The 23,812-nt window shown below is 38.9% G+C and overlaps 3 protein-coding genes across 7 annotated transcripts; all 3 read right to left on the minus strand.

The window, feature by feature from the left end:
• Positions 1 to 4,060: 4,060 nt before the first annotated feature.
• Positions 4,061 to 9,723, minus strand: mtg2 (mitochondrial ribosome-associated GTPase 2). Its single transcript, XM_077548177.1, has 6 exons — positions 9,359 to 9,723; positions 8,543 to 8,690; positions 8,346 to 8,461; positions 8,035 to 8,253; positions 6,685 to 6,823; positions 4,061 to 6,388 (listed from the first exon to the last, which is right to left on the minus strand). The coding sequence occupies exons 1-6, from the start codon at positions 9,563 to 9,565 to the stop codon at positions 6,030 to 6,032; spliced, it is 1,188 nt and encodes a 395-aa protein (XP_077404303.1). The 5' UTR covers positions 9,566 to 9,723; the 3' UTR covers positions 4,061 to 6,029.
• Positions 9,724 to 10,726: 1,003 nt separating this feature from the next.
• LOC144061884 (calcium-responsive transactivator-like) lies at positions 10,727 to 20,211 on the minus strand. Of its 3 annotated transcripts, none has more exons than XM_077582792.1 (8): positions 19,997 to 20,211; positions 18,233 to 18,309; positions 18,062 to 18,143; positions 17,801 to 17,933; positions 17,178 to 17,537; positions 13,655 to 13,756; positions 12,224 to 12,351; positions 10,727 to 11,050 (listed from the first exon to the last, which is right to left on the minus strand). In XM_077582792.1, the coding sequence occupies exons 1-8, from the start codon at positions 20,051 to 20,053 to the stop codon at positions 10,991 to 10,993; spliced, it is 999 nt and encodes a 332-aa protein (XP_077438918.1). In that variant the 5' UTR covers positions 20,054 to 20,211; the 3' UTR covers positions 10,727 to 10,990. The 3 variants fall into 3 exon arrangements, with proteins under 3 accessions (XP_077438918.1, XP_077438909.1, XP_077438928.1); XM_077582783.1 differs by having other exon boundaries at positions 17,169 to 17,537; XM_077582802.1 differs by having other exon boundaries at positions 17,169 to 17,537; positions 19,947 to 20,053.
• Positions 20,212 to 20,827: 616 nt separating this feature from the next.
• lsm14b (LSM family member 14B) lies at positions 20,828 to 23,444 on the minus strand. 3 transcript variants are annotated; one of them, XM_077574967.1, is made up of 8 exons: positions 23,250 to 23,444; positions 23,007 to 23,167; positions 22,660 to 22,789; positions 22,400 to 22,579; positions 22,005 to 22,088; positions 21,768 to 21,932; positions 21,496 to 21,631; positions 20,828 to 21,425 (listed from the first exon to the last, which is right to left on the minus strand). In XM_077574967.1, exons 1-8 carry the CDS (start codon positions 23,368 to 23,370, stop codon positions 21,299 to 21,301), a joined length of 1,104 nt encoding a protein of 367 aa, XP_077431093.1. In that variant the 5' UTR covers positions 23,371 to 23,444; the 3' UTR covers positions 20,828 to 21,298. The 3 variants fall into 3 exon arrangements, with proteins under 3 accessions (XP_077431093.1, XP_077431084.1, XP_077431103.1); XM_077574958.1 differs by having other exon boundaries at positions 21,768 to 21,935; positions 23,250 to 23,443; XM_077574977.1 differs by having other exon boundaries at positions 21,768 to 21,929; positions 23,250 to 23,440.
• Between the last annotated feature and the right edge of the window lie 368 nt (positions 23,445 to 23,812).

Below are 23,812 nucleotides of genomic sequence, written 5' to 3' on the forward strand. Positions count from 1 at the left end.
GAAATGGAACATTGAAACGATCAAATCATTTGAAACGATTGATTCACAAAAAGAATCGATCTTTTGAAACATTCGAAACATCTCCCCACAGCGACATTTGGTGACCAAGTGTAAAATATTACAATCAAACAGTAGATCAGTGTTGCCAGCTCCCCAGTAAAGAAACTAACTATTCGCCTAATTTACACAACTGGCAATCGGGCTTTAATTGCAATGGACGCCATAAGAGAGAAAAATAATATCATGGGAAACAAAAACTGAATAACCCCCACCCCGTCAAAATAAGTATAGAAGTACAAATTAGCTTTTTGTTGCTGATAATTGGTTTGTTTTTAATTTTGCCTCTCAACATGACTTAAATGCTTTGATGAAACCCCCAGTGCTATCACATTTAATCAAAAACTACATTACAACAGGCTACATTTCAAAAGCTTTTTTTTTTGCGAAAGGGCATCAAGTTTTGACAGAAAGTATTAGAGAAGAAAAAGAATGACCTGCAAAAACATGAGAATTGAACCTGGGTTACCTGGATAGCGGACCTTTTTCTCAGCCCATTGTGCGGGTGCATTACTACTAAACCAACCGCCGCGTTTAAAGCCTTCAAGAGGATGTTGACATTTTATTATGTAGGGTGATGAATCAGCAGGGTAATTTTAAATATAAAGTATACTTAAGTTGGATTTATTTCAGATTCAAGCTATTTTAATATAGTGCAATGGTCGGATTTTATTTAATTTTAGAAAAGGCACTTGTTGAAACAATGTGACATTTGGAGGCGTAATGGAACGCGAAAGGCAACTGTCACGTGACATCCTGATTCTGAGACAGATTTAGGAACGCGATTCGAATAACAAGTTCCGCCTGGGTTCCGGTATGTACCAAAACAACCATACGTCACACATTGTGGCAGTTTCGCCGTAGAGTAAATAACGTGAAAACGCCGTGCAGAAATTAATGTACAGGATTCATGTTAGGCGATCGAAGTTAGAGAGTATTGCATAAGATGGCCGCCGGTGCGACCGCCTACTCGCCATAGCGAGAAGTGAAGCGACCGGCAGCCATCTTCCGACGGCCCATCCCCATCCTGCCTTCATATGCTATGGAAAAGACGAAAACTCCTAATTTTGACCGAGTTCTGTTCATGTGCTTTTGTTGTAGCAAAAAAGTGCACATAGCAGCTGATGTACTCTTCTGCTCGTAAAACCGAACAATTAAGGTAAACAATGAGTTAACGCCTTTATGGGTATAAATATTTCTTGCCATTTACGAATCCTTCGGCGCTCTCCACCCATGTTGAAACTAAACTTGAAAAGTTCTCTCAGCTCGGAAAATCTGTTATAAAAGTATTACCCTGCCTTCACGTGCTACGGGAAAGATGGACATTTTTACTGGGAAACTCGGAAATTACAAGTGAGTTCTGTTGATGTGCTTTTGTTGTTGTACCAAAAAATACAGCTGATGTATTATTTACTGGTAAAACCGAACAATTAATTGTACTTATTTGCCGTAATTACAGCAAATAATGAGTTGTGAAGAACAGGACATTGAATTGTGTATGCTACGTAATTTTGTAGAAACAACGTGCTAGCGGACGATAACGTCCTTATAAGTGTTCATATTTTTTTACCATTCACGAATCCTTCGCGTTGTCCACCATGTTGACATTTGTAATGTTCTCTCTGCTCGGAAACTCAGGTATCAAAATAAATTCCCAGTTGTCCAGTGGAAAATACGACATGAGCAATTTTCTACTCGACATGTAGTATTTACCATAATTTCGATAGCACGTGAAGGCAGCCTATTCCTAGTTGTCCAGTAGAAAATACGACATGAGGGGGCCTTCACGTACAATTTTTTACTCATATGGTATTTACCATAATTTCGATACCACACGAAGGTAGCATAACATTTTTCCATTAATTTATTTCGAACATGCATTAAGATAAGATAAGAGTACATCATAATACAGTAACTTGTAGAAAAAGGCACATGGAAAAAAAACATCAAAATCAAGCCCATAAAAAAGTTAAGAAAACAGAACAAGTTAGAAATAATCAATACATGTAGGCAATACCAGACCTGCTTAATGTTTGAAAAGGAGTAGGAGGTTGTATAAACTTATTTATTCCTACCACCATATATTTACTGTACTTCATTATTGATTTTTGATACCTAATATGTGACTTTTTTTTCCTAATTTAATTGCCACAGTTACGTACTTGCTCACAATGAATTCACAGATGTTCCCGAGAGAGGCCTACACAAATAGGTGGAAGCGGGTGCGGGGAGTGAATCTTAAAGTGAGAGAGACTGTAAGAGCAGAGATCCAAGCGGAGCAGGCTGCACAAGATGCAGCACAGGCGACTGCACGAGATGCGTCACGGGTAGATCAGCCTTCACAAGATCTGGCACAGGCAGCGCAGACTGCATAAGCTAGGTGGCATCAGAAACAACTACAACCGACAGAGTAGACTGAAGGGCAGCGAGAGTTTATGCAAGTGTTAACACGTTCCATCATCAGCTCTGAAGAGGACAGCATAAGCAGTGTTGGTTCTGCATCAGATCTTGAAATGTGGGATACAGCCGTGGCTGATACAAATAACCCCTGCAGCATTGACGACAACAACCCACGATGTTCATTCAGGAACTTTTTACAACACTGGGCCTTAAAACACTGTATTCCACATTCTGCTCTTGGTGATCTTCTTGTAGGCCTAAAGGCCAATGGGCATCCAGAGTTGCCTTTAACCGCCAGAACACTGCTATCAACCCCAAAACAAATCATGTCAGCTGCAGTATCAGGAATGGATTATTTCCATTTAGGCTTAAGGAGATCTGTTGAAGAACAACTCAACCACTACCCAGAGGAGGCACTGAAAAAAGTGAACACACTGGAGTTGTCTCTGAACATTGATGGCCTTCCACTTTCAAGAGTAGCACGTTACCCGCAATTCTCTGGACCCAGTTCAAGGTGAAGTGGCACTGAATTATCAATTTACAGTTAAGCACAATCCCATTACCAGGAACGTTAGTGGGAACCAGAAATTGTTATTTTTCTAGGACCGCCTCAAAAGTCTGCTGTTTACTTGATGCCGTATAGAAAACTGAGCTCAACTAATTCTTGGTGTTACATTCTGTACCAGATAACTTAAAACAATGTATTACAAAATGTGAGTTATTTTCTCTATATTCCTGTGAATTTTTCCATTTTAAATCGTAAAAGCTGCACTTTTACAATGCCGTTTGCGCATACGCAATTTATCATCTACTGCCCTCAAGTGGTCAAATTGACAACTTGACTAATTTGCTTCCAGTCTATTATTAGGAGCCTCTCGGCTTCAAGTACAGTTTAAGTACAGAAATAACAAAAACAACAAAGTAGTGAAGAGTAAAAACCTCAACCATCAAATAATTAGACAAAACGTGACTGCAGGAAGCAATAGATGGCTCTGTCTGCTGAAGCAAGAACTGTAGCTAGAAATGAGACATGCAGGGCCGGCCCTCTTTAATTTGGGGCCAAAGTGTAGATTGTACACCCCCTTACAGACAACTACAAGTAATACAAATAAATTGCATAAGTACAGTGCAATATAACTGTTTAGTGCATGGGTGTCAAACTCCGGTCCTGGAGGGCTGCAGTCCTGCAGTTTCCCTCTTCCAACACAAGCTGATTCCAATCAGCAGCATCGTTAACATGCTTATGCAGAATTTGCTGATCATGTATCAGCTGTGTTGGAGAAGGGAAACATCCAAAACCTGCAGGGCTCCGACTCTCCAGGACCGGAGTTTGACACTTATGATGTATAGACAACAACATAAGCGATCCATCCATCTATCACTACCTTTCAATGTAAACAGCAGCAGCAGCAGGTCAGATTCAGGGTGCCAGGTCATGATCTCATATTTATTTAGTCATAAAAAAATAATTATATAAAATATATATGCGGTATAATATAACATATAAATGATGTAATGTAATATAAATGTAAAATAAATATAATATATATGCTCTATAACATTTTGTAGCATCCTCGGTTGAAATAAAGGTGGTCTCTCCAACTGATGGTTCATAACTTTTATTTAACCTTCGTGTGAACACTGTCGGAGCTACAAAACAAATAACTCAAACGGTATGTTTTGTGTATCCTTTTACCGTATTTAAGCCATATACTAGGGTGACCATATTCCCATAAAAATAAAAATAGGACACTTGCCCCAGCCTTGAAATTGTGGTACCAGTTGCAGTTGTACAGTGTATTTCACCTCCTATTAGTCACACAATGTCAACCGGACATTTTCATGAATTTATAAAACCACCGGATGCCCCCAACAGGACGTAAGAAAATTACTCATTTGGTCACCCTACCATATACTATAAATGAATTGCCTTAAATTATTACCTTTTATAGCCTTGACAATCTCTTGAGTACAATTTATATTGTAAATAAACATTTTGGGTTTATGAGACCTTTTCCTGTATCCTTCAAAATAAAAGTATCAACTATATTATAACAGCACAACAAAACAACGCAATTCTGCAAAACAAAAACAAAAATAATAGCAGGGTAATTTACATATTTTAATTTAGAAAACCTGAGGGGTAAAAAAAATTTTTTTTTTTGGTTTGCCCTACAATTTGGCACCCCCTTCACTAGATGCCCCGCCCTAGGCGACCGCCTAGTTTGCCTATGCCCTGTGGACATGAATACTCATCCCTCATATTTGTCTGAGAAGATTGTGGCCTCTCTTCTCCCACTGCATATACTGTACATGTGGACAAAATTGTTGGCACCCTTCTGGTAATGAAAGAGAAAACAATAGTGGTCAAATAAATGACTTGAATTGGACAAAAATTATGATTGGAAAATATCATAATGAAAATGAACCGATCAAAATTAGACATTGCTTTGAAATTGTGGTTCAACAGATAAAAAAAAAAAAAAACAAGCTTTGACAAAAATTCTGGATCCCTTAGTTTGCTGCACAACCTTTTGAGACAATCACTGCAAGCAATCAGAATTATTATTTTTTTAGTTTTCAGTAGCACTATTATGCAGTTATTTTGGCAAACTACTTACGTTGCCTTAGGTTTGAAGGGTGCTTTCTCCACAAGCTGAGCTGTTGGCTTGTGACATTTATTCAATAGCAGCGCAGAAACAATTGTATCAGCAAAGGCTGTGTCTTCCAAAAGGACGAATTTGACAGCCCAGTGATGTAACTTCCGGCACACCGTGACCGCACGCCGGTGTCCATTCACGCAGCCTTCAAATATGGTCTTCATTCCCATGGAGACGGGCCCAGAGCAAAAGCTGCTTCCAAGCACACTTTGTAGCCTACATAACTCCGCTCTTCTTCTACACTGTCTCGTTCATGAACGCTAATAGCATGGCAATATGTTCAGTCAAGTCCCTCTTTTGCCTGACCCTGGTTTCTGATTGTTCATTCGAGAATATTCACAAGTGAGTGACAGACTCACATCTATGGCTGAGCTCAATTAACTTAAGGTTTGTCCAAATAAACTACAAGTTTCCCCTTCCATTGTGTGCTGACTCAATGAGGTCATCGAGGAAACACGTTTTAAAGATGTGGGCAACGTGATGGGGGCCATGGTATGTCGTTTTCAATCTTACAAGGCCCTCAAAGTGCTTTACATTTTGACTACTCATTCACCTATGTCCCAGCATCAGGAGCAACTGGGGTTCAGTAACTTGCTCAAGGATACCTTGACATGGTCACAGTGGGCTGGGATCGAAACCAAAACTTCAGGGTTGTGAGACGACGACTGTACCACTGAACCACATCACAATGATGACAGAGCTGCCAAGAATGCCAGAAGATTTTTTACAGGAGTGCTGGGAGGTGGCAGAGAAGGCTGTAAAAATGCATTACACTTAAAGGCATCATGTCAAAGAGGAAATTTGCAGTTTGGATTTGAACGCTATATTTTAGCATAAAGTCCTGGAAGTCTTTTGACAAAACTCACACTATTTTTACCATCTTGTGGGTTTTCCTTCCTCTGTGCTACCGTCTCAATGGAGATAGCCGTCATACAGCTCCCTAAGGTGAAGGATGAGTTCTTCTGTGTTGTGCCCGGTGAGTGCTGACACAGGAATGATTCTCTGAGTAACATGGCTCTTCAAAGTCTCCAAGTTCTCCCGAGCTTCGCGTAGGTCCATTTTATTGGCCACAATTGCATGAGGTCGCTGAGACAGACCAGGCTCATACTGGTCCAGTTCGTAGCGCAGGTGCTGGAGCTGAGTCCAGGGCTGTGGAGAGGATGCGTCCACAACAAAGAGCAGGAATCTGCAACGCTCAATGTGCCGCAGGAAAGAGATGCCCAGGCCTCGATTTAGATGTGCTCCTTGAATGATGCCTGGGATGTCAGCAACTGCATCAGGAAGCAGATCATTTGAAATGCATAGCATACTAGCGTATCACCAAAGTATTCACATGCTCACTATTTTTAAATCAAGTTTCAGCCTCAATCCAAAGCTTTGACAAATTCCACAACTTTAAACAAACCTTGTTATAATTTTTAAAAAAGGAAAGAAATCACATGTGCAGGAATATTCACAGCTTTTGCTGAATACATTTGTCCATTGTCTGTGTACATTCCTGCATTATTATTTTTTCTCAATACATCACGCACTGTGCTACAAATAACAATCCTGTTATCTTATCTACCTGCAACTTGCTCATGATCCCTGTAGTCGACAATTCCTACATGTGGGTTGAGTGTGGTGAACGGGTAAGCAGCTACAGCAGGCCTGGCATTGGAGATGGCTCTCAAGAGAGAGGATTTGCCAGCATTTGGAAAACCAACCTGATGGAATAAATGTGTGCAAATGAATCAAATGTTTGCAGAGACTATGGTTGAACGATTAATTGTATTTGCAATTAAATTGCAGTTTGACAAAGCTGCGATTTAAATGCTCATTGAACGGAGCGGAAGGAGGGAAAGAGGTGGGACGGGCAGGAACGTCATTGCTGTAACTAAAGCCTGGTTGGCGTCATAAGTGCACATCATTTTGGTGAGTTTTTTTTTGTCTCATAAAACCTTGAGACGAGTGTCTAACATGTTTAATCAGTTTGATCTAGGTTTTAAAACAGCACTTCACCGTTGTGAGTTATGACTTTTCGTCGCGCGTTTTGTAAACTGAGTGTACAAGCAAGTGTGCGGTAGCGGCTGATAAAGTTCAGTTCTCCTATATTTTAAGCCTAAATAGGTGGCCATATGTTGTGTCGTCTGATTTCATGAGTGAAAATTAAGACGGACGAAATTATTATTGCTCGTCATCACCGTCATTTAGGTGCAGCCTCTTTTAGTGTACATGTATTGTAGCGTTGGTGAACAAATCAGGCCAAGCGGCGCACAAACAACAACTCTTTAATGATAATTTGCAAGTAACTGTCGGCCGTAAGTAACCACGGCAGAACACAACAGCTCCGAACGCGCTTAGTTTACCAAAACAAAAGTCTGTGTTGCATTCACGGACCGTCCAGACTATGGGAAACTACCCAATCCGTGAAGAATTGCTAGAGTTTAAAAATCGTAAAATGTTACGTCATATAAGCAGGTATAACTTTACTTTGCCTACACTTAAGCATGTGTGAGTTTAATGACTGGAGAGCGCCATGTTTTATTTTTTTTAATTTGTATATTGAATGTATTTATTGATAAATGCAGCGTTTAAAAAGTGCAGTGTTTACATGTCATGTTTCATGCAACATGAAAAGTTGGATATGTTGAAGTGGTAAATTGTAACTGTAATTGTAGTAGAAAAAACTGATATTAAGGCTTCATATGCCTTTATCTTAAGATCTTATAATCTATAATGTATCTGATATTGTTTATTATAATTGACTTTTTGTCGGGTAAAAAATTCATTGAAAATGACGCTGATTTTTTTTTTTTGCATATATCGCAATCGCAATTCTGGGGGAAAAAAATTGCAATTACATTATTTTCCATAATCGTTCAGCCCTAACAGAGACTTTGTCAAAATGCATTATCAAACTAAACAAGATTCTTACCAGTCCAGCGTGGGCCATAGTGCGCAACTCTAGATGAAGGACTCTATCCTGGCCCTCAGTTCCAGGGGTTGCGGTGGTTGGAGCACGATTCTCATTAGACAGAAAGAACCTGTTACCTTTACCTCCGGACCCTCCAAATACAGCCAGATAAACCTGGCTATGTTCACAGAGATCCACTAGTGTCCTTTCATTCTCCTTCACCACAGTGCCAACTGGAACCTTAAAAAAAATGCAAGGTGTTTTAATGAATTTACCATGACAAAGCAGGTTCTTAACTTACTGCAAACTTGAGAAATACCATCTGGGCTCACATTAATAAAAGTTGGGCGGCCGTTCCGACCATAACAGTTCTTGCTGCTCCCTGACTGTCCATTTTCTGCCATGTATACAGGAACTACTTGAGCCAAAGACTTGACAAACCTATCAGCTGAAACAAAAACAATACAACATTTTGCTGATACTGTACATGTATCCAGCATGTAAAATTCTGATTACTCAATTTTCTCACCCTTAAAGGAGATGCTTCCTCCATCACCCCCATTTCCTCCATCCGGTCCACCCCACTCTTTTCTAGGCTCGCTGTGAAAGCTGCAAACCCCTTTTCCGCCCGAGCCGGCCACCAGCCGCACACGTCGGTGGTCTACAAAGTAACGAGTCTGTGTATAGAAGTCAGAACACCACTCACAAAACAGAATATGCAATCTTTATTAATCCTGAATCGGAGTCCTTAGTATTTTATAGAAATGTGATGGTTTAATTTGGTGACAATTAATACAAGTCTTTAATTTTGTCGTTCGCTTGGGGAAAGAGGAACACAAATATATTTTAATAAGACCAGTATTCCATTGGTTATTCCTCATAAGATTATCAACCAGGATACATGGATTCGGACCAGTGATTCCCACGGACGAAGATTTGGCTGGTAAAATATCCCAAAATGCATTTCGCGCTGTTATCACGGAAATACGTCAGGAAGACCTTACTCTGGCCATTATTACGTTTTTTTTTTTAAATTTAAAAGGTCAGAGAGACTCTCTTAGCAAAAAACTGCGACGAAGCAAGCCAACACAACAATCTTGTTACGTGAAACAATACACGAGACAACGTTAATGCATGGACCAACACCCTAAGTTGTCAGAGGTCCTGTCTTGAGGTCAAGTCAGACATGATAAATAAGATAGTGCTCGAACCTCTGAAATTATCTGTATAAGTTGAACTGTTGTATTCGAGCCACGCAAGCACGCAATTGGGTTCATAATATTAACCATGGATCGCTACTAAATTGCGCGTTCTTTTCGAATGGCAGATATTATCACAGACCTACCAGCTTCTTTTCAGAAATTTCCCCTTTCTGTTTAGCTCGAACTTTAGCCTGCAGCGCAGCGGCGGTGCTAACGTCTCTGGTGGGGACCTGCAGTCTCCACGCCGCTCGAAGCAGACAGCAAGCGGCCAAGGTGAGGTTCTTCTCCACTAAAGATCTGTCTGGCAGAATCCGAAGAGGACTCTGAAACCTCAAAAATGTCGCTAACATTTCGACGTTTTTGTCTTAACCACTTGCATCCCCACGTTTATTCTTATTACAGCTATTTATTTTATCGCTGGGGGAAAAAAAAGTGAACCTCTATCAACAATCATGACTTGAAAGGCGTCAAAAAGAACTCGTCTACGGGAAACACAGAGGGACAAAACTTCTTCCTGTAGTGTTTTATAGCGGTTGGCAAGAAACATTGAGGTACATTACCACCACCTATTGGTATGGAGTGTGAACCAGGTATCCATACTTTCCACTAAATAATTGTAAAGTAAAGATAAAGAGAACCAACCCAATGCTACTGTCTCTTCTTTTCCACATTGGTATTAACCAGACTCATGCTTTCCTATGTTGAAATTGTTCAAACCTGTGTTTTGATACTACTACTTCTAGTGTTTTGTCACTTTCAATGCATTGCTTCTCTCCAAGTCTTGATTTTGTTAAAACATCTTCCTTTTCTTTCATTATCCCATGCACTGCTTTTGCCATTTCCGCATCAATTTCTGTTTAATGATCACTTGCGCATACCACCATTTACATCTACAGTAGGCCTATACCCGACTATTCTGTTTCTTCTTTGTTATTCTATTTATCCTCTAATTTTCTTTGATTGCAACATGAACTGGTAACCAAAGCAAAACAAATATCAACCGCATCATTTTAATTCTATATAATGTTGAATTTCTGGTACTTTAGTCTGCTTTCTCTGTCTTTAAAATTGTATACTTTTTTTTTTATTACCAAACTAGAATCTGAGCATAAGTGTAGTAGTGGTCTTCTGCTCTACCCAATGTACTGTCAATAATAATAACAGGCTTTTCCCAGCATTTTATTAGCCCGGCAGCCATACCAGGGTTTCCTTATGATATATTCAGTATTTGGTTCCGTTTTTAGCGTTTTCTGAAAAAGGAGCAACAATGACGGAAGCCATTATTTCAGAAAGGTGATAATACAGTATACAGTACTGTATGAGCTCCCAATGAGATGGCCAAGAGTGACAAAACATTACACCACAAACAAAAACATCAGTTTGACCAAAACAGACATGTTGTACCTGCGGATCAAGTTGGGTTTTAGGATCTTCATAAAATGTATTAGTAAGCCCAGTTGTGTGACTGACGAAGTAAAATATAGAGCTTTCCTTTTACAGACTGACCTGCATTTATTGGCACAATTATGTGTACAAACAAAAAATAAAGAGGGGAGGATAAAGGCAATTACAAAAGAGAAAAAGCAACAATGCCACAACTTGCTTAACGGACTATCTTGCATTCAACTATAAACCTCTTACCATGCTACAACCAGTTAACATGAACCACAGGTTAAAGGAAAACATTTAACACTGCGGTTTCTTTTTTGATAATAAACACTGCCAAGTTAACGTAACTTTTCATCAAAATATGATCCACCATTGGAGCTGCTTCCTTACTTGCATCCATCAGGAAAACAATTTGATCCTCTTTGCTGATAATTCCCATACTGAACCTGAAATGTAAAGATATTTTAACCAAGAGAAAAAACAGGGGTTTTATCCATTGTGCATTTAATGTATTTCTTGCCACAATTACACTCTCTTCAAACCTGAACACATATGTAATGAATGCATGTTAATATGAACTGCATATTTGATTTTGTGTTCAGCAGTAAACAGTGAAAGCCACCTGTCATGTACAGTACATGACTACCCTTACCAAAAAGAAGTATATTTAAGTATACTCAAAATTAGGAAAGTATACTTCTAGTTTACTTTTCTTGTACTTATTGGAAGTATACTCCACCAAATAAATGTTATGTATACTTTAAGTATACTGAAACATATACTAAAAGTTTACATACTGTGGTATATACTTAAAATGTACTTGGCAAATTAGGAGAGTATACTTCCTGGTTACTTTTTTTGTACTTAATGGAAGTATACTCCACCAAGTAAATGTTAGGTGTACTTGTAAGCAGGGCTCTAAATTAACTCTTTTACTAGACAAACACAATTTCAAGTATACTTTCCGTATACCTAATAGTGTACTTAAAGTATGCTTAAGTATACTTATTATTATACTTTATGACATACTTAAGTAATTTTTTCGTGTACCAAAATGGGCCAATTTAGTCTCAAGAAGTTAACTTAAAGTTTACTTTCAGTTCAAAAATAAGTATACTCCAAAATAAACTTAAAGTATACTTGAGTATACTACGTTTTGGTAATGGTATGCCTAAATCAAACTATATTACTGCATTACTTTTTTCTGTAGCACTTTGTGATAGTGCTGACGAAAAATGCATTACAAATTAAATGTATTATTATTATTATTGTTGTTGTTACTTGGTATTTGAAAATGGTGGGTGCTTTGGCATTGTTGACGACCAACAGTGAATCTAAACATGTGGGAGATAAATTATGCAGTCACCCTCAAATAACAAAATCAACCCACTATGGTCCAACTCTGACACAAATCAACCTAGGCTTTCTCCATTTGATATTATGGAATTAGAAACTGAATATTCCTCCATCAAACTGTTACAATCATGAACAATTTTTTAAAATCTGGACAGACTCATTCAACATTAGGGTCAAATGTAAACAATTCCGTCTTTTTCGTTCTGATTGGTCTCTTTGATGTAAACAAAAGAGGGATTAAGTAATGCTGTCAATTCATGTACCTGTTGATAGGTGAGGGGCCTCTGTTCATGTGCTTCTGGTCCTCCTTGGAAGGAGTGGTAAGGCCCATACTGTTGGCTTTGACACTGCTGATCTTGAGAATACTGTGAGGATCCAATTTGGTAAAACCCTGCAGTGTTCAGGATTAAGTATTAGGATAGGATTAAATCAGTTGAATGTTTTATTTGACTTTCAGTTTTGCTGAAACGCACAGAAGCTTTTTTTTCTTCTATCGTATCCCAGGTGGTGGGGGGGCTTGCATTGTACTTAACAAGCAGACTTTGAAGTAAATTGCCCTCAACTAGTCCACATGTCACATGAGTGCATTGTAGCCTACTTATAAAAAAAAGTGTACGTGTGAAGTCTGTTTTAAAATTAGCCCATCAGTGACTGCATACTGCATCTTGCTAAGAAAAATTCAAACAGAGGAAGAATAAACATTTATTTACTTATAAACTTTTACATGGTACATGTTTCTAAATGTACCAACTTTTCTATATTTTGTTTAAAAACAAAATAGAATGTTACATGAAAAAATGCTGTTATTATTTCCTCAAATATTTCAAATAAGCACATTTTAGAGCTGTAATTTTAATACTTTGATATTTTTACTCTTATCGGCTCATGCCTATTCATAAATTTTCCTGGTATGTCTGTGAAAGCTGCTCCTTGCTCTGCTGTGCGTGCACATTTAGACCCGGCATGCTGCTTAGTGGTAAACCAGAAGAGCTGCTAACAAAAAATTGTTTTTGCCATCCAGCATAATAAAACATATCATTTAGGTATACATTTGACTGTTACACTAAAAATGCAAGTAAATTAATGCAAAATATTGGGATATGTATCGCCTTGAAGATCATGTATTGCAATACATATCATATCGTTACCCCTGTATCGTGATACATATCGTATCGTGAGGTTGTTGGCAATACCCAGCCCTAGTTTGAATACTCCCCATGTCCTTTAAAATACACCATTCAACACATTGAAAAACACTAAGAAATTCTAAGGTCTACTTAGAGAAGTGCATACAAACTTAAACTGGGGGAGGGAGGGGTTGTTTCTTTAAGAGATCAAAAATACTAGTATGCAAAATAGATTAAATTTTTTATTTATTCAAAGCAAATCAGCATCTATCTTGAGCGTTAGCTTTCCGTCTTTTTTATCTGCTGAACAATTTCAACTTTCAAATTTGAAGATGATCAAATGAAAATTGTGCCAGATGCCAGAAAAATGTTTCACGGAATCTCTGACCTCAGCAGTTGTTTATATCAATCCAATTGTACAGACAGATTCCCTTTCCCACAGTGAAAGAGAAAGATTGACAAGTGTTGCAAATCTGGTTTATGCCTGTGAGAAAGCACCAAGTAGAAAGGTAATGACTGGTGTATTTGAGAGCTGTGTGTATGAGGTTGATGATAGTGCATGATTACCATTGGGGTAAGGCTGCCAGTTTATGGGCTCGCTGGAGCTCAGCATGTGTCCAGACGGCTCTCCATAGAACCCGTGCGGTCCAATGTACTGCAGTGCACATCCTGGAAAGGCAGGTGACACCCAAGTGGTCAGACTAAATGAACTTTGCCAGGACTCATGGGCAGTTTAGAAGGCTTATAAAGTTTGTCTAGTTGTGTGTTTAAGATTACTGTGACATAAGAAAGCCTTTAATAGGGAGGGTGGGTTCTTGTGCGCGTGTGTATGGCAAGCCCTTTGAGCATTTATTCCATATCCTTGATTTCAGACAGTAGTGTTTCCTAACTAGTGCAGTCTTCGTCAGAACTAGGTGGACATTCAGCCACACTAGTTCTGCGCTTTGTCGTACTACTTGTACAAAAACACTGACATCTCACCCATTTTCTGCAACTTGTGCCACTTTAATCCAACTAGTGCTGACACAAGTCTAACTAGTGACACATACAAGCATGCATGTAGTGCCAAACTCGCAGCTAGTCAGCTTTTTTATGCACTAGTTGCCCACTGAACCAAACAAGTAATGTTCAAAGTCTTACTAGTTAACTAGTAAGGCACAAAAGCTCTAACATGTTTACTAGTTGACCGTGAATTATTCCAACATGTTAACTAGTTACCTCTGATTTGCTGCACTAGATTACTAGTGAGAGCTGAAATACCTACTTGTTAACTAGTGAATGACAAAACACTGACATGTAACTAGTGAAAGCCTCTTAAAGTCTACATGTTGAACTAGTGACACTCAAACGTTTTTACTAGTTAACTAGTGATGCCCAAAAGTTTCACTAGTTACACTAGTGAGACATTTTGACTAGTTAGCTAGTGACCCTGATGCTTATTTAACTAGTTAACTAGAGAAAGGCATTTTCTTTCACAAGTCAGACCAAGAAATGAACTTGTTCAAGAATTGACAAAACACGTTAGACATTTTTCCTTCATGTTGGGCGTGTCTTTTAACTAGTGGACCCTTATGTAGCACTGGTAAGCAACTGTGCACAACTAGTATAACAAATATCTAACAAGTAATGAATTTTGTTGAACTAGTTAATGTTTCTAGTATAATATGCGTCATTTACATCATACTAGTTTAACGAAAATTCTTACTAGTTGACATGTGCGCACAACTAGTGAACTTGCGAAGTGTTGTAACTGGCAAACATGTCAAATAGTGAAATGTAATTATTTTCACTGGTTAACTAGTTGTGTGCACATGCCAGCTAGTGAGCAATTGTGTGAAACTTGCACAGTCAAAGTCTGTACAAGTTCAGTCTTGAGGCCGACACGTGAGACAAAATACCTTCTACTAGTAAACTAGTGATAAGAAAATCTGTGTCACTAGTTTACTAGGTACTCACTCTGTAACCAGATCGTTCACTTGTAGGAAAACACGTGTTTCACTAGTAAACAAGTGGCATCATAATGAGCCCAACTTGTGTAACTAGTGGATATCTTTGCATTTACTAGTGAACTTGTGAACATTTTGAGCCTCACTAATTAGCTTGTAAAGTCCAAATAGATGCAAGTAGTTGTGTAGTCTGGGTTTCTGCATTCACTAGTTAACATGTAACCGTAATAGGCATCCACTTGTGAATGAGCTCCAATTCCTCAGGACAACTTGTAAACTAGTGTAAAACATGCAATTTAAAGGGGATGGGATAATGACAAAATCTGAATCTTGATTGGTGCATTTTAACTGCAGAGCCAATAGGAATCCTGGATGCACGTCGGCCCCACCTCCTCATTAATTTTTTGGGTGTAACTAGTTTACTAGTGAGCATGTTGGCATCCACTAGTTCTACTAGTGAACGTTTTGGACCTCACTAGTTGAACTAGTTCAGTCCAAATGTCTCACTAGTGTAACTAGTGGATATTTGGGGCATCACTAGTTAATTAGTAAAACATTTGCCTGTCACTAGTTCAACATGTAGACTTCAAGAGCCGTTCACTAGTTAACTTGTCAGTGTTTTGTCTTTCACTAGTTAACTAGTGGGTGTTTCAGCTCTCACAAACTAACTAGGGCAAGGAATTCATAGGACACGTCACTAGTGAGAAGAATTCACGTTTGACTTATTAACACGTTGCTGAAAATGAGCGACTAGTCAGAGTTTCTGTGCAACTAGTATGACAAAGTGCATAGCCAGTGTGGCTAATTGTCCAACTAGTGCTGACAAAGACTGAACAAGTGAGAAACACTACTGTCAGATATCAAGGATATAAAATAAATGCTCAAAGGGCTTGCCATACGTGTGTCTATTTGTGTGATTTATGCCTGACCTTTCTTACATGGCTTGCCTATGTGTATTAAGAACGTAACAGATATACATACATTGATTATTGTTGTTATTAGAAGCCGCTACAGATGACTAGCAAAGAGGTTATTGAAGGAATAAGGTGAGAAGCTGGTGCTGGTCTTGAAAGAGGTGGAGGAATATGTAGCGGTAGGGCTGCTCGATTATGAAGAAAATATTAATCACGATTATTTTGGTAATAATGGATCATTTATTTTTAGGTACAAAACAAGATAATGCTTAAACATAAAAAAATTAAGACAAATCATTATTTGAAACACTGCAAGTTCTTTTTGGACGAAACTAAATTTATAAAAATGAGAACATTTTTAAAAAGGTGCAAATGTATACATTTAGAAAACCCCAAAAATGTTTTACTATTATGCTGATTTTGTCATTGTGGAGTGTAATAATTGAAATTGGAATTGAATTTTGATTAATTGCACAGCCCAGGTGGCGGTCTTATTGGGGTAAAAAGAAGAGAATGCAGTAGGAACCAGCAATAACTAGAGCAGTAAAAAAGTGTGTCAGGCTGCCATATTGTATAGTATATTATACTATACATCATGCTCTGGGAAAAAAAACGATTCTTAAAGGGTAAGTCAACCCCAAAAAATGTTTTGACATTAATACTTGTATGTTCTATGCAGCCCCACTAGTCTAAATATGATATTCTGATTAATATTATCTATATCTATCTCTAAGCAGCAAAATCCAGAAGTTTTTTATCCATCTCAGGGGACGGCCATTTTGCCACTTACTGTCGACCCAAGCTGACATCACAGTTGCTCAGGTCTCAGGTAACAACCAATCACAGCTCAGCTTCAGAAAACAGGTAAGCTGTGACTGGTTGTTACCTGAGCCTTGAGCAACTGCGATGTCATCTTCAGTCGACAGCAAGTGGCAAAATGGCCGCTCCCTGAGATGGATAAAAACGGCTGGATTTTGATTCATAACTCATATTCCAAAAATGTGATATTAATCAGAATGTCATGTTTAGACTAGTGAGGTCACATATAACATTGTCAAGAAATGTTTAAGGTTGACTTTCACTTTAAAGCTTACTTAAAAGTGACTAGCAGCAGCATATGCAAAGACCATCCTATGTCGCATTTACACATCACTTGACAGTTGACACCATATTAATTGTTATTATCTCAGTTAATGTTGTGGTGATAGAGTAGCTCTATACCTGGCTCACCTTGGTTGGACTGCATGTTGGGAATACTGCAGGGAAAAGAAGATGAGGATGATGTGGAGGAGGAATAGGAGGACGAAAAGCCATAGCCGTGTCCAGGGCGCTGAATCACACTTTCCAGGGAAGTGGGTAGAGTAGGGTTAAAGTCGTAGGCTGAGGCCAAACTATTGTAGCTGCTGAATGGCAAGTTGAGGAATGCAGAGGGAAAAGTCAGGTGCACCTGACCAGACTGGTGCTGCATGGGAATATAACTGTGGCTTGATGACACATGTGCATGGTCACAGCAGCCAGCACACACGCCACTGTGGTACCCCATCCACATTTTACATTGAACAACATTAAGTTCATCACAGGATTGCATGCCTGCGGAAGGATAGAACATGGTGTATGGGATGGATTTGAAACAACAAAGAAAGCAATCATTTGAGCAGTTTCAAAATGCTATTATTTGTGACAAACAATTGGTGATTTTAATCAACAAATGAATAAAGAATAAAAACATGATCAGTATCAGACATGCGGCAAAATTAGGATGAGACAAGCACATTCAACAGGATGGATCCCTCCGTGGAGGTACAGTAGATATGGTAACAAAGACTATTCAAAAAAGATGCTGGTACTCTTACCATTGCTGATTGGACTCTGTATTGTTGCTGTGGGGGGCAATCCTGGTCCCATGTTGTCATTGAGATTGCCCTGAGTATGTCCCACACTCTGGCACATTCTTCCAGTACCCACGGACAAAATTGAAGTGGGAGGCTGTGAATGAAATGACAAAACTATACTTATTTTCTATCTGTGAACCAAAAAAGTCAAACGTGTTATTTTTCTTCCTGTCTAAGACAAAAACAAAATGTTATGTGATTGTTGTACCCAAACATACTTACTGCAGGTATGGACTGCAAGTCTTGATAGGAATCTGCAATCGTTGCCAGGTAAAGAAGATTTCTGTGCAGAACCTGCTGATATCTGTCAAAATACAAAACAAATGATAGTAACTTGGGCTTCATGGCATTTACGGTTTTAGTGAGTGTCACACAAAATACTTCAATACCTACAGTGTGCAGTCAGCTGCCTTGTCTTCGCTCTGGTAATACATGATGCATTGTATTAGATGATGGTTTGTGTCCAGAATCTTAGGAGAGAAAGAACTTTGAAGAGGCAAGCCACAGTACAAAACGATAATGCTGACATGATGCATGGGTGAAATTGTTTGGCAGCATATTGCTGTCACGCTAGGGGGAGTTCAAAATCGTGAAATAACATAACATTCAGCATAAGGCAAAGCAATTTTTCAGGTCACTTACGTAGATATGCATTGCATCTACTTTTTACAACTTAAATCATGTTCAATATGTGCCCCCCCCCCTTTTTTTTTTTTTTGTATTAGTAGTTTGTAACTTTGGAATATTGAATTTATAAAACGCAAAAGAAAGGTGGAAGAGGTGTTATTTGTCGACTGGGCGAGCCAAACTTACCACATTCTACCGTGATAACTTAGCAAATACATGAAACGATTACATTTATTTCTTATCACATCTTAGAATTTTGAATGATCACAATTAATCGCTTAAAAGGCTTTTTATCAACATTTTTTTCCCGCCAAATTTGAAGAGCACCGGTTATGTGTTAATTCTTTTGACGATTGATGTTATGAGGACGTCTTCAACAATTTTGGATCCACTGGACACGCTCATCCTCCTCTTTCTCTAAACAGTTAATTACTTGCATAATTTAAAATGACCCCAATATTTTGACATTAACAAATATTCTAAATGTGATACGCAAACATTTATTAAATGCTTTACTTTAATGCATGTTATTATGTTTATTGCTCAAACACAACCTGTGCTACCTTTAACGTAGCCATCCGCTGTCATGCTAAAGGATCATCTATGGTCAAAATTAATAATGCTATTAATCTGTGTTAATTCATGATTAATGCAATATTTTTTTGTGATTAATTAATAAGTTAATGCTTTAACTTTGACAGCAGTAGTTAAAACGTAAACCTTAATTACATTACTAAACTTTTTTTCTAGGATGGCATCAATACACTTCTGCAAATTGTCCTGGATGGGGGCCAACTAATAATGATTCTGTGTTTAAATATCTGCACTTAAATTGGGACCTAATTGTGCTTTGGGTGTCGAGGGCTTCTCAATTAGTTTTTTGGTACGTGCGCCCCCCCCCAAAAAAAAAACTCTCCGCCACGACTATAAATAGTATAATTTGTCTATAAAATTTTGAGTACACCTCTGCAGAGGAGTTAATACTCCTTGCGTACTCTGACAATGACAGCGCCACTGCCACCTACTGCAGTGGATGTGCATTTACATTTTAATTCTAGTACAACAAAAATAGTTTCCTGAGGTCAAATACACAGGAGGGCCCCCCACCCCCTTATTTGAGAAGGACTGGTTAGGGAGCTAATAAAATACTGTACCGCATGTGTGTTTGGCGGAAAACATTCTATTAACTACAAGTTCACCAGTTTCTCTTGGCCAACTACAAATCAGTATTTGTTGTTAAATTACGTGTCAATGTCTAATAGCCTATAAACACTTCTTGACTGCAAAAATCAGTTTACCGCATTTGAAAAAAGAAAAAAAAAGGGGGGGGGCAAGGTATTAAGTGTTTGGGATATTGTGCCCATCCCGGTTGAAGAACTCGATAAAATGTCAGTTGCAATTCCTCGTAATAATCACTACAGCTACTTTATGCAAACTGGAGATAAAACCGAACACAAATCACACACGGACTTGCCATTACGTGAAAGTGTAGCCTAGGAAGCCCATCGTTGCATCACACTGCTGTGTTACCTTTTGGATGGCTTGCTGCGTCACTTCTGTTCTGGAGAGCTGCGATGAAAAGGACATATTTCTACATGGGAAGTAAAACGCGCTCTTGCCTTCGGTCACTGCTTACGAACTTAGCCCTCTAATTGCAGTTTCGCCATTATCACGAAATGGGGGTGTCCAACATTTCAGACACCGCTAATTAGGAAAGAGTTTTAAAAACACTGATTTTTTTTCGAGAGCAACAATGACAGGACTCGTTTCACTCAAATTAAATGCATGTACACGCTTGATAAACGTAGCAATATATTGTGCAATACGATGAAGAGGGTGAGAAAAAAAAACTCCCCCTATGTTTGGTATGGTCGAGCAACCTACCAATTTCATTTGACGACTATAGACATCCTATCAGCAGCTCACTTTAAAAAGAAGTATCTCACTCAATAAAGAGTCACAACAAATCGAAGTCAGGCATAGTGGCATTTCCACAGAATGTCAAACAGAATCGGCCCATCACGCACGTTAATATGGCGGCACTTAATTCAAAAGTGTCTTCTTTATTTTGTGGAGCACTGACCACTTTACTATGACCTACTCTATCACCGAGATGGTGCCTGCGGTGGGCCTGTTCTTAAAATACCTCAGCAATGATTTGCCATGTTGCATTTTGATATCACTGTTCCCTATATGTTACAATTTACGCAAATTTGCTATTTCAGAAGTGTACTATATATCAAACTGGTAGTCCTTTACATTAGTACAGATGGAGCTTTGTTACAAAAAGACAACTTGTTAACGAATGCTTACTGCAGCTTGTTTGCCTCTCCATGTCCCAAATGCAGTAGGAAGCAAATATTTGACATCACTCCTGTTTATTTACATAAATTACACATGGCTTCAACAAAGCAAAACAAACTAATTTCATAAGCATCAAGGTCAGGTCAGCCTAATGGTTACAGATTTGCAAAAATATTTCATGACAAAAGCAATTCAAAACCATTTCCACTTCTGTCAAATTTTACAAGTCAAAGAAAATGTCATGAAAACAAAAGCACCTTAGGCAATTAAAGGGGGAAACAAAAAGGTATAGATACAAATAGTAGACTAGTGAGCCATGCAGTCGCAGGCAAAATGTGACAAAGTCAAATGAAAATTAAAAAACTGAGTAATAGACTAGGGAATAACATTTTAAGTGCATCAAACTACCAAAAATAGCATACGAAGACCCACCTGCATGCAACGTCAGATTTAGAAAAAAAGATAAACCGTGCGGTACATCAACGCTGATCTTCATCACAGCTGTCCATAATTGCTTCTGTAAGATATTCAAGTACGAGTTATGCCTTGTCCCCTTCTTCCAGCATTTGCCCCTCTGAAGCCTTGGCCCCTGCGGAACCAGCCAGGGGCCCCAAATGTCTCCAGATTGCGCTTGCGCTCCTCTGCCCACGTAAGTCTGAAACAAAAACACACATGAACAAGTTAAAGAATACATAGTGGGCTGGATTTTGTAAAAGTTGCAATACCTGAGTTTATTATCAGAAGAGATATTATCAAAGAATGACTTTGTTTTGTCATAGTAGCATTTTGGTCCTGAATGATTCTCCGGTTTGTTTAGTTGTGCTTCAGTGCTTTGTTCATCTCCTCTATTATTATTTCCATCTGCAGACAAATTATAGATCATGATATTGCATGACAAGCAAAGATAATGGTCTCAAACTGCAAACTCATTTATTTGTGACTGAACATGTATTCAGTTGAGTAATCCAAGCTGCAATTTGGTGCCGAGTGAACAAACCTTCCATCGTCAACCTATTCTGCAACTCCCGCTCCAACTCCTCCTTATTGAACTGCGCATTAGAGTAGTCAAAATCAAAATCCGTGTCAAATTTGAGGGTGGCTGATGGAACCTTGGCCACCATCAGCTGGCCCCTACTACGGCCCCTGCGTCTTCGGGTACCTACAACTCAATCATGAGCAATCAATCATTTATTCATTGTCAGAGTCACTTGTCAGCTATTTTAGGAATATTTACCTTGGCGTCTGGTCGGTGGCCCGTTTCCATTCTGCTGCTGGGAGGATTCTTGAAGAGAATTAGGCACAACCGGGCCTGACCTCCCTTTCAAACAATATGCACGTTGATTAAAATGTTCATTTAATAACTACATTTACTGTAGGTTCTCTACATTCATAGATGTAATGTTTGCATAAAGTCAATCAGCATTTCACAGATGTTCTACTGTGTATTAGCGCCCCCTATTGGTGAAGATCTGACACTACAGTGAGTTGGTAATTTATCAGTTACGTGCATATACAATAAGGAAGCCAGATTAAAATAAGCAAGCTGCTGTGAACACATCATTGTCTCATCATTACAATGATAACATGAATTAAAACGATGCATAGAGGAGAAATACAGTTCCCACTTACTGCCAGATCCAATGCCCCTTCTAGTGTTTTCTCCTCTCAACCTTACAAGCCTTCTCTTCTCCCAGTGCTGATCTTGCTCCTGGGTAGCAGTCAAGACTCTCCTCTTTCTAAACTCTTCCAAACTTACAGTTTGAACTGCCTTTTCCACCATGGGGCCTTTTCGAGCATGCAAGGTGGGGCCTGAATTGGAAATAAACGAACATTGGAATACATTTGAGTGAGTGTCAAATTTATGAAGGTGAAATGTGTCACGGATTTACCAAGGCCAAGAGCTGCAGCATACTGAGGATTGAGAAGCGAGCTGGCAGCAAGATGGCTGTAGGCAGGCATCTGGAGTGGACCGAGTGGTCCAAAAGGCGGGTAGACACCAGACGACCCTGCACTTGATGACTGACAAATAGATAGTAGACAGTCACACTGACTTACCATCAGAGTATCAATCTGATAAATGTCAGTACGTATAGTTTTTAATCACAAGATTGGTGGTGGTGTTTTTTTTCCTGCCTTGTTGGCAGTTGAGGTTAGCAGGATTCTCCATTCAAATACACAATAAGCACTAGGACAAATAAATAAATAATTAATACATCACTGGAAAATTATTACCCACTTGCACTATCGCTGGATCTTGAGGTAGGCCATGGTGTTTTGGGGCTTCACACAATGTGATATCTTTGATATCACTTCCCCGGAAGGTGATATATTCAAAAATATCATCTTTGGGAGGTGTAGGTCTGTCGGTAGGTCGTCCTTCCGTTCCACAACATTTAACTGATTAGAAGAGGACAACCAATTAGACTGCGTTGTTCTAGTATTTAGAAGTCGCTGCAAGGGTTGCTGCCATTTCACTCACCTTTCGCCAGCACAACTGTGGAGTTCACTTTGTCAATTGTATACAGAATCCCCTCATAGCGATTTTGAGCTCTTGAAATGAGCTCTATTTTGCAGCCGATGTATGGCTTCGTGGAACACATGGCTGCTTTACAAAGCGCCCATCAGTTGTTCTCAAGTTCGACCCACACAATGCAAGCAACAATTTGAAATTTGAAAGGTCTGCTCCCACACAAAAGCCACGCCCACCGCTTTTTAGTCACACCTGGCCATGATGAGGCACTGACTAAGCCTTTCATCCACAAATTTAATTGGCTGTATATGAATCATTCCATGACCACTTGCAACATGAACTTAATATTTGAAATGAACTGACTTAATTTCAACATTTGAAATTAATTGATCTTTTAAAGAAAATGGCAGCCACAATACTTTGGCTTCCTCCTGATTAAGGCAGGAGTGGCACACAGTAGTAAGTACTCACACTCTGTAGTGCAGGCACTTGTACAAAAGATACTATGGTAAAAAGTAGAAGAATGGACTCCATTTTTTTTTACTGAAGATAAAGTAAAATAATACAAACTC

The sequence above is a fragment of the Vanacampus margaritifer genome, chromosome 1 (assembly GCF_051991255.1).
Source record: "Vanacampus margaritifer isolate UIUO_Vmar chromosome 1, RoL_Vmar_1.0, whole genome shotgun sequence".
In the NCBI taxonomy this organism is placed as follows: domain Eukaryota; kingdom Metazoa; phylum Chordata; class Actinopteri; order Syngnathiformes; family Syngnathidae; genus Vanacampus; species Vanacampus margaritifer.

What these genes read in the sequence shown, in the direction of transcription:
- LOC144061884 (XM_077582783.1), bottom strand. Translation starts at nt 20,053, where the DNA reads ATGTCCTTTTCATCGCAGCTCTCCAGAACAGAAGTGACGCAGCAAGCC. An exon ending in AAGGCAGCTGACTGCACACT is followed by an intron (nt 18,144 to 18,232) that starts GTAGGTATTGAA and finishes GTATTTTGACAG; the next exon opens with ATATCAGCAGGTTCTGCACA. An exon ending in GTCCAACCAAGGTGAGCCAG is followed by an intron (nt 13,757 to 17,168) that starts GTATAGAGCTAC and finishes CTGCCTTTCCAG; the next exon opens with GATGTGCACTGCAGTACATT.
- lsm14b (XM_077574958.1), bottom strand. Translation starts at nt 23,370, where the DNA reads ATGTGTTCCACGAAGCCATACATCGGCTGCAAAATAGAGCTCATTTCA. An exon ending in CACAGTTGTGCTGGCGAAAG is followed by an intron (nt 23,168 to 23,249) that starts GTGAGTGAAATG and finishes TCTTCTAATCAG; the next exon opens with TTAAATGTTGTGGAACGGAA. An exon ending in AAGGGGCATTGGATCTGGCA is followed by an intron (nt 22,089 to 22,399) that starts GTAAGTGGGAAC and finishes ATTGTTTGAAAG; the next exon opens with GGAGGTCAGGCCCGGTTGTG.
- mtg2 (XM_077548177.1), bottom strand. Translation starts at nt 9,565, where the DNA reads ATGTTAGCGACATTTTTGAGGTTTCAGAGTCCTCTTCGGATTCTGCCA. An exon ending in AGGAAGCATCTCCTTTAAGG is followed by an intron (nt 8,462 to 8,542) that starts GTGAGAAAATTG and finishes TTTTTGTTTCAG; the next exon opens with CTGATAGGTTTGTCAAGTCT. An exon ending in GCCGCCCAACTTTTATTAAT is followed by an intron (nt 8,254 to 8,345) that starts GTGAGCCCAGAT and finishes ATTTTTTTTAAG; the next exon opens with GTTCCAGTTGGCACTGTGGT.